The sequence below is a fragment of the Artemia franciscana genome, chromosome 5 (assembly GCF_032884065.1).
Source record: "Artemia franciscana chromosome 5, ASM3288406v1, whole genome shotgun sequence".
Lineage (NCBI taxonomy): Eukaryota > Metazoa > Arthropoda > Branchiopoda > Anostraca > Artemiidae > Artemia > Artemia franciscana.
In genome coordinates, this window is record NC_088867.1 from 20392408 (window position 1) to 20405650 (window position 13243).

Here is a 13243-nt window from a genome sequence, read left to right on the forward strand (position 1 = left end):
TACTTTGTTTCGTAAATTGACTGTTCGAAGCCTATATCTTATATCTGAATGCTGGTTTTCTTTTTCAGGTTTGCAAGAGATGTTTTACTGAAATTTCTTTATTTCTATGTTGCTAGAAAGGGTTCGATAGAAGGTGTACGCTATTTTCTTCATAAAGTGCTGATCGAGTTTCGAAATATCAAGGGTGAGTAGGCTATATTTAGTAATGATTACTGTTCGTTTTAAGTTTTACTACAAGTAATACGAAGAGATCTAGTTTGCGTGTGAATAAACAAATTTAATTTGTGCCTTGATTAAATGTTACTTGAAATTATTTCATGAAAAATTAAACGGAAATTGAGCTAATTTGCTAAAAAAGAATGTTTCTTTTTAACCTGACCAAGCAACGTTTCTCTCTTTTAGGAAGCTATTTGCTACCAATCTTAACACATATCAAACAGTTCGCGGTAACGAACTGTATTAAGGAGTGACCCAGCTCAATAGTAACCGAAACTCTAAGAAATGGAATTTCGATACCAATAGTCAGATCAAAAGAATAGCATTTTAATGCTGATTTTAAATATATAAGTTCCATCAAATTTAGTTTTACCCATCAAAAGTTACCAGCCTAAGAAAATGTGCCTTATTTTTGAAAATAGGGGGAAACACCCCTTAAAAGTGATAGAATTTTAACGAAAATCACACCATCAGATTCAGCGTATCAGAGAACCCTATAGTAAAAGTTTCAACTTTTAAAAGTTAGTTTCAAAAGTTTGCTGTTTTAAAAAGAAGAGTTGAGAGAAACAGTCAAACTTTAGCGTAAAGAGCCGGGCGTTGAGGAGGGAACAGCCCCTTTCACATACGGAGTAATTTCTGTTCGTTTTAAGTTTTAATGTTGCTCCTTATTTTCAGTTAAAAAAACTTGTTTTTTTATTTAATTTTCCAAATAAAACCAGGTGCTGCAAAATTTCTTGAAGTTGATTTGAATTTTTTGCCAGTGTTTTCGGTAGTGAGCCTGCAATATATACAAGTATGTTAAGAACGTGTTGACTATAACCAATTTACCAATGAAATATCCCTAAGCTAGACACCATGACACACTGAAAGCAAATATTAGAAGTAAAAAATCAATCTTAATTTGTGGAAATTCGATTATGTATAGGCCCAATTTTTTTTTTTTTTTTAAAGATTTGAGCCTCAAAATATTTTATTGATTCGTAACAATAATGTGCGTTAGCAAGGGTAGCATAAAAAAAAGAATATGAGGAAGTAGTTTTATACTACAACTACTACTGACAACTCACCACAGCACCAAGCCGCCTGAGGCCAACACAGGCTACGCACGATTTTCCTCCATTCTAATTTATTCAAAGCCTCCCAGGAAGTTCTCATTCCCCTTAAATCTTTCCTTACAACATTAACCCACCCCAAAAGATGACGACCTGCTTTTTTGCTTAGTCCTATACTCAGCTTATCATCGTCAGGGCATTCGTCGGGGAATTTTAAAGATTGTCATCTTGTTCAATTTGTTACTGTCACACCTTAAGGTCGTATCTGACATGTTCACGCTACTGAGGTAATATCCAAAAATTGTTTGTTAAGCTGTTCTCAAGGGAAGGGTTAGAAGGGAAAAATATGTTCTATCAGACTTTAACCCTCCTTATGTAGATTATCCTGTTGATACTGGTTTTTGGAACTTATATTAGGTGTGTGAAAATGTCTTATAGCAGAGTGGCAAATAGATTCCATTAAAAAAGTGATTGGTCCAAGTACCTCCTTAAATGTACCAAAGCGCGTCATCGCGCCATGAGGATGTTTTTCTCCAAATTGAAAAGATTCCCCTAGTGGATCATTTCCGCATTTATAAGGGTGATCATATTTTGCAGGAGGCGCTTGTGACTGGTCATTATTGGGATAAACATTGTTTTGGTGTCCATAGCTTAAAAACTACGTCGCTGAAATGTTTATGGTCATTATAGGTATAGATAGTCTCATACTTGACTTGTGCGAAAAGCCAAAAGTTTTTCCCGTAATAAGAAAAAGGGTGTATTTTAAGCCAAAACTTTGATTTTCATGCAGAAAGGGTTCCTTTAGACGAATGTCAAAGGTATTATCCCTGCAACTGTCCTCTGTTTCTACATATATGTGGAATTACATCTTTCTGTCAATACATATCATAGTGATTTAGTGATTTAGCACAGTTCCTTCGTGTATTTTAAAAGGGATTGATGTGTCACTTATCGCTTATGCAGATGATATTTTTAACCCCAGTCGAACAGCATAGTCGTTCGAAAGAAAATTTGCTATTTTGAGTAAAGAATATGCTAAGATTAACCTTACATTCAATAGAGAAAAATTGGAAGTTATTCTGTTCAACTAGGGTGAAACTCGAGCAGGATTTACTATTAATCTCGACGGCGTGCCAGTTTCCCCAAAATCACAAATGAAATATTGAGGGCTTCCTATCGGTGATACTCTTAAAGCAACTAGAAGGCTCTTGATCCTTCATTTCCAAAGTCGAACAGCAACTGCGTACGGAAGCTTGGTAGTAAACAAAGTTCGACTCAACCGCAAACTGCTAGCGAAACTTTACTATGCTTCTCCACTCCCAAATTTCCTATACCTTGCACCTTTTTGGCGTACGTTTACGATAACCGAGACGAAGGAACTTCGGCGAATCTGTTTCGCTATACCTGCTTGCCCTTCCACCATCGTCAAGCAACTCCTGGGTCATTAAAAGATACGGCATCATGGACCCGAATGCTTCTATCAGAAAAAGCATAGAAGCTTATAACGGTAGAATTGGTTGGCACCCATGGAGCGCTATTTTGATTCAATGAATGTTTTGCTTTCGCTTTTGTATGTTTTAATTGTTTTTAAGTAAGGTGAAGTGTTGTTTAGCTTTTCGGTCATTTTCTTTTTCCTCTTTTCTTTTATTCACATTGTACTCCGTTTTTCATGTGTATTATAACGGGTTATAAATAAATTCAATTCAATTCAATTATTTGCTTTGACTGTCCTCTGTTTCTACATATATGTGGAATTATATCTTTCTATCTAGATTCATATACTCAGATTGCCATTAAAATGATAAAATAGAAGAAAACTCCGTTTTGTTATCACTTATTTTGCAATACCTAGCCTTGTTTACAATCTTTCCTGCTGTATAGCTTATTTTAAAATACAGTCGTAAATACCTGATTTACAAACATTGACGTACGTACTTCAGTCACAACAATCAAACTAAAACAAAATACTTTGTTCTGATGACCTCAGATTATTTTCAATTGCATTTTACATTTGTTTTCATATATTTTAGATTTGGTATTGCCAGACAGCCAGTTCATATTTTCGGCCATCGCTAAGTTTTACGGGAAGCTTGGAGATTTAGCTTTGGAAACAACATTTATTTATTTCATGTCTGATCCAGATGTGGAGACCTTCCCGCATATGTCAGATTTTTATGGAGCTCTTTACAAAATTCAACTTGTGATTATTCACTGCCAGGTTTTGTCTTTCATCTCATTTTTTCTTCTTTTCTTCTTTGTACATATATATATAGATATAGATATATATATATATATATATATATATATATATATATATATATATATATATATATATATATATATATATATATGTATATACATCTCTGAATCAGCCACGCCGTGCTTTCGCACACCCTTCCTGTTTACCTTCTCTAGATCCACGTATTCATTTAGAGCTAGGTTGACTCTGGCTGAGTTTACAGAGTCACACCACTGACTCCCGTTTTGAACTAAATAACTAGCAAACACTAGGGCTCAAACTGCCATCCTCATTGACAAAGGATTTCAAGTCTAGCGTGCTAATTATGTCCACAGCACCTTTTTAAAATTGACAATCTTAGTACTTTCTTTTTTGAGAGCCAATAGCAGATGTTTGATGACTTAAGTTATGCTCAGTATAATTCCTGGTGTATAGCACAAATTTGTTAGTGACTTTCGTACAAGGTGATTGATGATCACCTGGTAAGTACCGAGCTATGCTGATGAACTTTACAAAGTATTTAGTTGTATCTAAAAAAGTATAATACTATTAAAACTTTTGAAGCAAAAACGTTTTAATTTGTAGATACTCTACAAGTCACGCGGTAATATTCTGCCTCAACGTGGCCCGACATGTGGAAATACGATAGTTTTGATTTGAAACCATAATTTTTTTGTATAAAAATCATTCAGAAGCCGTTTTGGATGTAGGATGTATATTTGATAGATCATTATTACAGCGTTTCGTGAGCTTTTATAAGTATCGTACTATCACGTCGTAATATTTTAGTTGGGTAGTTTCTTTTCTCTGAAATATTTTTCTTTGAGATTAACTTGAATATTTGTTTTGGGAAAGCTTGCTAGGCCGCTAAAACTTGTTTCAAAAAAAAACTACACATCCCGTTTCGCAAGTAAGGATTTTCTTTCTTTTTTTCTGTGAGCGGTAGAAAATAGAACACATTTAAAAAGAATTATATCAGAGGCAACGCTAAAACGTTGCTTATAGTAAAGTTCAAACGGTTCCAATGTTTTGTTATTAATTTTTCCCAGAGTGCCCTTTTTAAGAGTCAAAATTGATCGGAGGGCAACTAGCCCCCCCCCCGCCCTTTTTACCAAATGCATCCGATACAAATTTTTGAGATAGCTATTTTGTCAAAAATAGTTCAAAGATCATTAAACAAAACTCTTGTGTCGACACAACCAGGCAGGCATTGTAAGTTGTGCCCTGGGGACATATATGGTTCTTATGGAAGGGATGCTCGTATAAACTTCATAGATGGCTCATTTGATTGGAAATTGAAAGTTCTAGTTCACTTTTTTTTTAGTCAAAAGAGATCGGAGGGTAACCAGCCCCCCTCCCCCTAACCATTTTTTCACAAATGCACGCGATGAAAAATTTGAGATAGTCATTTTTTTTTAATAGTTCAAAGATCATGTAAAAAAACTGCGATGTTGGAATCCCCCTCCCAGGGCCCGGGGGCAGGCGTTGCAAGGTATGCTCTGGGGGCATATATGGTTCTTATGCAAGGGATGCTCGTGTAAACTTCAGAGACGGCTCATTTGATTGAAAGTTGAAAGTTTGAGTTCACTTTTTAAGAGTCAAAAGAGATCTGAGGGTAACCAGCCCCCCCCCCCTACGGCCTTTTTCCCAAATGCATCCGATAAAATTTTGAGGTAGCCATTTTTTTAAATAGTTCAAAGATCATATAACAAAAACTCCGGTGTGAACACACCCCCAGGGCCTGGGGGCAGGTGTTGTAAGTTATACCCTGGGGTCACATATGGTTCTTATGGAAGGAATGCTCTTAAAAACTTCACAGAGGGCTCATTTTATTGAAAATTTAAATTTCTAGTTCAGTTTTTTAGAGTTTAAAAGAGATTGGAGGGTAACTAGCCCCACCCCCACACTCCTTTTCCCCCAAATGCGTAAAAATTTGGGATAGCCATCTTGTTGAAAATAGTTAAAAGGTCAGATAAGAAAACTCAAGTGTCAATACAACCCCCCAGGGCCTGGGGGTAGGCGTTGTAAATTATGCCCTGGGGGTTTATATGGCTCTTATGAAAGGGATCTTCGTATAAACTCCAGAGAGGGCTCATTTGATTGGAATTTGAAAGTTCTAGTTCAGTTTTTGAGATTCAAAAGAGATTGGAGGGTAACTAGCCCCCCCCCCCCTCCACGCCCTTTTTCCAAATGCATCTGACAGAAATTTTTAGATAGCCATTTTGTTAAAAATAGTTCAAAGATCAGATAACAAAAACTCAGGTGTCGATACAGCCCCCCCCCCCCACCCCAGGGCCCGGAGGCAGGCGTTTTTTTACGCCCTGCGGGAATATATGGTTCTTATGAAAGGGATGCTTGTATAAACTTCAGAGAGGGCTCATTTGAATGGAAAAAGACATTTTGAGTACAATTTTTAATAGCTAAGGGATCCGAGGGCAAATATCCCCCCACTTCCATGCCTTTTTAGAGTCAAAAGATATTGGAGGGTAACCACCCCCCCCCCCTCCACGCCATTTTTCCCAAATGTTTCCGATACAAATTTTGAGATAGCCATTTTTTTAAATAGTTAGAAAATTAGATAATTAAAAATCTCCGGCGTCGACACAACCCCCCAGGTCCCGGGGGGCTGGCGTTGTAATTTATGTCCTGGGGGCGTATATGGTTTTTATGAAAGGGGTGCTCGCATAAAATTCAGAGAGGGATCATTTGATTGGAAATTGAAAGTTCTAGTTCACTTTTTAAGAGTCATAAGAGATCCGACAACTAGCCCTGTCCCACACCTTTTTCCCCAAACCCCTCCAATAGAAATTTTCTGATGGCCATTTGGTTAAAAATAGTTCAAAGGTCAGACAAGAAAACTCCTGTGTCGGCGCGAACCCCCATGGCCCGGGGGCAGGCGTTGTAAGTTGTGCTCTGGGGGCAACTATGGTTCTTATTGAAGGGATGTTCGTATAAACTTCAGAGAGGGCTCATTTGATTGGAAATTGAAAGTTCTAGCTCACTTTTTAAGAGTCAAAAGAGATCTGATGGCAATTAGCCCCCTCCCCTCTTCATGCCCTTTTTTCCCAAACCCATCCGATAAAAATTTTCAGATAGCTATTTTATTATAAATAGCTCAAAGGTATTTACCCCCCCCCCCCCCCAGGGCACGGGGGGAAGGTGTTGTGAGTTATTTCCTGGGGCACATATGGTTCTTATGGAAGAGATGCTCGTATAAACTTCGGAGAGGACTCATATGAATTGAAATTGAAAGTTGTAGTTGAATTTTTAAGAGTCAAAAGAGATCGGAGGGCAACTAGCCCCCCCCCCACGCCTTTTTCCCCAAACCTCTTCGATAAAGATTTTGAAATAGCCATTTTTTTTAAATTCAAAGGTCAGATAACAGAAACTCCGGTGTCGACACACCCCCCAGGGCCCGGGGGTAGGCGTTGTAAGTTAAGCTCTGGGGGTATATTTGGTTCTTATGGATGGGATGCTCATATAAACTTCGGAGAGGGCTCATTTGATTGTAAATTGAAATTTTTAGTCCACTATTTAATCGTGAAAAGAGATCCGAGGGCAACTAGCCTCTCCACGCCCTTTTTTTCCCAGATCGATCCGATAACAATTTTGAGATAGCCATTTTGTTAAGAATAGTTCATGGTCAGATAAGTAAAAACTCAGGGGTCTAAGCAACCCCCAGGACCCGGGGGTAGGCATTGTAATTTATGCACTGGGGACATATATGGTTCTTATGGAAGGGATGCTCGTATAAAATTTGGAGAGAACTCATTTAATTAGAAATTTAAAGTTCTAGTTCACTTTTTAAGAGTCAAAAGAGGGCATCTAGTCCCATCCCCAGCTGTTCCTTCCCCAAACCCATCCGATACAAATTTTGAGATAGCCATTTTATAAAAATAGTTCAAACATCAGATAATGAAAATTTTGGGATCGACACATCCCCAGAGCCCGGGGGCGAGTGTTTTAAGTTATGCCCCGGATGTTTATAAGGTTTTTATGTAAGGGATGGTCGTATAAACTTTAGAGGTGGCTCATTTGATTGGAAATTGAAAGTTCTAGTCACCTTTTATAAGTCAAAAGTTATGAGTCACAAACACCCTCTTATCCCCAAATGCATCAAAAGAACATTTTTAGATAGTCAGTTTGTTTGAAATAGTCCAACCATAAGATAGCAAAAACTTCATTGTCAACACAACCACCCCCAGAGCCACGGGAAGGGTTGTGTATTATGTCGCGGGGCCGTATAATCTTTTTATGGAAGAGGTGGTCGTATAAACTTTGGAGTGGACTCCCAACCTTCTGTTTCTCAAATGCGTCCAATCGAATTTTTAAATAGCCATTCTATTCAAAATAGACTAAAGATAGTATAACAGAAATCCCAGGGATAAAAAGCCCCCCCCCCTCCCCTGAATCCAGGGGAAAGTGATGTAATATGTGCCCTGGGGGAATATAATGTCTTTATGGAAGGGATGGTCGTATAAATTTTGGAGGGGGCTTATTTGTTTGTAAATGAGAATTTCTAGTGTCCGTCTCAAGAGTCAAAAGTGATGGGAGGGCAACTAGCCCCCCCCCCCTCCAAGGCCTTTTTCTCCAAATGTATCCATTCAAAATTTTAAGATAGCTATTTTGTTTAAAATTGTTTAAAGATCAAATAATAAAGACTTTGGAGTCGTCACATCCCCCCAGAGCCCGGGGGCAAGTGTTGTAAGCCATGCCTGGAGGGCATATAAGGTATTATGTCAGGGGTGGTCGTATAATCTTCAAAGATGGCTTGTTTGATTGGAAATTGAAAGCTCTAGTTACCCTTTTAAGAGTAATGAAAAGTAGTCAGAGGCTTCCCCCCCCTCCACGTCTTTTTCCCCAAATACTTCCGATAAAAATTTTGAGGTAGCCGTTTTGTTCAAAATAGCTTAAAATTCAAATTCAAAGGTTCTGTGGAAAGGGTGGTCGCGTGAACTTTGGAGAGCGATTTTTCAATCAGAAATTGAAACTTCTAGCTCTTTTTTCAAAGTCAAATCCCTCCCTCAGCCCTGGGGAAATGGCTCTGAGTTATGGAGCTTAATTATTATTACTTTGATACTTTGTTTACTTTGATACCCTGTTAACTTGATCCTTTCTTTACTTTGATATTATTACTTTGATACTAGTTTTGAAAAAATTTGAAATGAGGAGTTTTTTGAAAACTTGAAAGTTTTTGCAATAAAAAAAAACGAGCAAAAATTAATTAAAAAATCTCCGAAATTTTTTCCCCAATTCTTTCCGAAACTATAGGGGTGTACTTCTAATGAATGGTGTCTTCACTAAAAACAAGAGTATGGCTACCGCCCGTTTCCCTAACGGTAAAAGTATCATTCTCGTACTTAAATAACCAATTCTCTTACTTAGAATTGTCATTCTCTTACTTGAGTGGCTACAAAGCTCTGTAAAATTAGTTTACTTTTTTTTATTATAATAATTGGGACAACAGAATTTAAACACTAGTGAGACTTGGATTTAGGATTGACTGTTAGACTGCGATTGTTTTCAGGTAGTAGGGGCTATGTACTTCTATTGAATGGTGTCTTCACTACAAACAAGAGTTTGGTTACTGTCCGTTTCTCTAACGGTAAAAGTATAAGGTCTACTGTGTATTTGGCCCTTTACTAAAAGGAATTATATTATAAATATTTTCTTTTCTTCTTGTTACAACATTAAAATGAAATGAAAATTGCTGTGAAACCATACCAGGATTTACTAATAGACCCACTAGACCCTGCGGCTTTCACTATTCCCGAAATTTTGGGGATTTCTCCGAAAATCTTGCAAAACCAGAGCGGCAAAACTGCTTAGGCCTAGAGGCGTCACACTTTAAATCCGACCTGGGGGAAACAAAATCTTGAGCTGATGAGCTTTCACCAATTAATGTCATTATATATCCAAAACTCAGTTTAATTTATTAGTTCTTACGAAAGCTGTTAATTTATTTTGGAAATAGAAAAATATTTGAAACAGGGAATTCTGAAAAACTTGAAACTTTGGCAATCAAAAACGGACAGAAATTGATTTAAAAAAAACTATCTGAAAAAGAAGTTTTTTAAAGACAGTAAATGCCATATTAAAATTAATATCAGATGAAATAGAAACCTACAATAACTCATATAAAAATAACATTCAATACATTCACAATAACATCCATGAATACCCAAAACGAACAGAAATCAAATAAACAATCATAGCAAAAAAACGTATAACGGGTACAATATAAATGAATAAATAAATCTTAAAACGAGTAAAGCTTAAATTGAATATGCAAGTCAAGCTTAAAACGAACAAAAATATTTTGCTATTGTGGCATAAATGAAATTCAAAACGAACAGAAATCAAATAAACGACCGTAGCAAACAAGCAAACAATAGTTACCAATATAAAAGAGTAAATAAATCTTAAAACGAGTGAAACATAAATTGAATATGCAAATCCAGCTTGAAACGAACAAAAATCTCTGCAAAGAAGAGTTTAGATTTTGCCTCCTTCTTTCATTGTAAAAGTCTAAAACCTACTGCATCATTGGTGCTTTACTGAAAACGAATTATATTACAAGTATTTTCTTTTGTACTTATTACAACACTGAAAATAAATATAAAAACTACAGTGAAATTAAATTTTGAACTGATGAGCTTTCAGCAATTAATATGATTTTATATCAAATATTTAATTATGTTTTATTAGTTCTTTCCAAGATTGTTAAAGACAAATATAGCGTCACTACAAACAAGAGGTTGGATACTGCCCCCTTCCCTAACTGTAAAAGTCTAAAGCCTACTACGTAATTGGTGCTTCTCTGGAAAAGGATTATATTACAAATATTTTGTTTTCCAGTTATTGCAGCATTGAAAATGAGAGTAAAATTACTGTGAAATAAAATGTTGAATTGATGATCCTTCAACAATCAGTATTGTTATATATCAAACATTCAGTTCGATTTTATTTATACTTTTCAAGACTGTTCAAGACACATATAGTTTTCAGTAAAGAACCAATGACGCAGTAGGTTTTAGACTTTTACAGTGAAAGAAGGTGGCAAAACCCAAACTCTTTTTGTCAATTTTATTTCACATTAATTTTATTTTCATTTTTAATGCTGCAATGACTGGAAAACAAAATATTTGTAATATAATTCTTTGTCTTCTCATTAAATGATATAATTAACGAATAATACCATACAGAAAGCATACTGGTGTATCTTTGGAGGTCATATATCTTTTAATATATCTTTTACCTTTTTAATATATCTTTAGAGGTTCTTTCTACTCGACAGAAATGTTAGTCAGAGGCAGCGCAATATCGCTGCCTAAGTGAAGAATGATGTTGACACAATGTTTTATTTTCTGGTCTTAGACCAGGGCACTTCTTATCGAAGGAGTTGTCGTAGAAACTTCAAAAAGGGCTCGTTCTAATTATATACTACTACTGCTACTACTGTTCCTACTACTACCACTTCTGCTATAATGCTAGCACAATTAAGGCTACACGTATGAAGGTGGAAATTTGACAGAATATTGAGGGGAAATTGAACTAAATCAAAACACACTATGCGCATAGAGATTGCCGAAAGGGCATATCTCAAGAATCGATTTAGACATTAAGTTAAATATTTCCGAGAATAACTATGGGGGAAGATAAATCGACAAAAAGGTAATATATGCATGTCACTACTACCACTAATGCCACTGCTACTTTTCCTTATGCTACTACTGCTACTAAACTACTAAAACTACTGCTTCAATTGCAACAACTTGTAAAGCTTAGAGTATTAAGGTGGAAAGGGTATGAAAAGTGCACATATTGTTCCAACAATATTTTTGGAACGGCTTAACGTGTCAAGATGAAACTTCCGGGGCATCATGGAAGTGATGTTCAACTGACCAAAAGGCAATAAACACATGCTACTACCGCTAATAATACTGCTGCTACTACTACTAATTCAGCACTAACACTGCGACTACCTTTACTACCACCGGAACTACTGCGGTAATCAAACAGTTCATGGTAACGAACTGTAGTCCGGAGCGACCCGACTCAATACCGAAACTCTAAAAAATGGAATTTTGATGCTAATAGTTACATAAAAAAAATCGCATTTTTATGCTGATTCTTGTATAAATATATAAGTTTCATCAAGTTAAATCTTACCCATCAAAAGTTACGAGCCTGAGAAAATTGGCCTTATTCTAGAAAATAGGGAAAAACACCCCCTAAAAGTCATAGAATATTAACGAAAAACACATCATCAGATTCAGCGTATCAGAGAACCCTATTATAGAAGTTTAAAGCTCCTATCTACAAAATGGGGAATTCTGTATTTTTTGCCAGAAGACAGATCACGGATGCGTGTCTATTTGTTTGTTTGTTTTTTGTTCTTTTTTTTCAGGGGTGATCGTATCAACCCAGTGGTTCTAGAATGTCGCAAGAGGGCTCATTCTAACGGAAATTAAAAGTTCTAGTGTTCTTTTTAAGTGATCAAAAAATTGGAGGGTACATTTGCCCCCTCCCATGCTCATTTTTTCCCAAAGTCATCTGATCCAAATGTTGAGATAGCCATTTTGCTCTGAATAGTTGAAAAACCTAATAATTACGTTTTAGGGACGACTTAATCCCGTAGAGTCCCCAGGGGAAGGGCTGCAAGTTACAAACTTTGACAATTGTTTACGTATAGTAATGGTTATTGGGAAGTGTACAGATGTTTTCACGGGGACTTTTCGTGTTGAGGGGGTGGGGGTCTTGGGAGTTGGTTACGTGGGAGGATCTTTCCATGGATGAATTTATCATGAGGTAGAAGAATTTTCATGAAGGGACAGCGGGATTTTCTAGCATTATTTAAAAAAACGAGAAAATAAATAAAAAAAAAAAGTTTTTTCAGCAGGAAGTAAGGAGCAGCATTAAAAACTAAAAGGAACAGAAATTATTACGTATATAAGGGGGTTTGTCTCCTCCAAAATACCTCGCTCTTTACGCTAAAGTATTTTTAGTAATTTCAATTATTTATTCTACGGCTTTTGTGATTCTGGGGTCATTCTGAAAGAATTGGGACAAAATTCAGGCTTTCGTGTAAGGAGAGAGGTATTGATGAGGGGGTGAACCCCCTCATATACGTAATAAAAATATACAAATATAGAATTTCGTTACGTAAGTTAATTCGTAAGTTGTCTTTTTAAGTAACCAAAAATTGGAGGGTAACTAGGCCTCCTCCCCACCCTTTTTTTAATCAAAATCGTCCGATCAAAACTATGAGAAAGCCATTTAGCCAAAAAAATTAATATGCAATTAGTTTTAATTACTCATGTGCCGTGAGCCAAAATCAAAACATGCATTAATTCAAAAACATTCAGAAATTAAAAAGGTTTGACTCTTTCTCACAGCTCTTCTTTTTGAAACAATAAAAAACTTTAGCGTAAAGAGCAAGGCGTTGAGGAGGGGACAACCCCTTTCATATACGGAATAATTTCTATTCGTTTTAACTTTTAATGTTGCTCCTTACTTGCAGTTAAAAAAACGTGTTTTTTTTAATTTAATAGTACAATTATGGCTAAGTCTATGAAAGTAAAATTTGAGACAATATTGATGGAAAATTGGAACTAACAAAAGAGACTATGTGTACTTAGATTGTCAAAATGACTTATCTTAAGAATTGGTTTGTGTATTAAGTTGGAACTCTCAGAGAATACGTCAAGGGGAAGATCAATTGACCAAAAGGCAA

General features: G+C 36.2%; 1 protein-coding gene across 3 annotated transcripts in view; it reads left to right on the forward strand.

The window, feature by feature from the left end:
• The window catches only part of LOC136027081 (huntingtin-like), a 187663-nt gene that overhangs the window by 101002 nt on the left and 73418 nt on the right, over positions 1 to 13243 (forward strand). For 2 of the 3 annotated variants that reach the window (XR_010617489.1, XM_065704020.1), the window contains exons 22-23: positions 69 to 184; positions 3290 to 3486. Coding sequence is in view for 2 of the 3 variants with exons in the window: in XM_065704020.1 (XP_065560092.1) it covers positions 69 to 184; positions 3290 to 3486 (313 nt within the window). In the remaining variant the exon portion in view is untranslated. The remainder of the gene's footprint in view (positions 1 to 68; positions 185 to 3289; positions 3487 to 13243) is intronic. The other variant, XM_065704021.1, reaches the window with a different exon arrangement.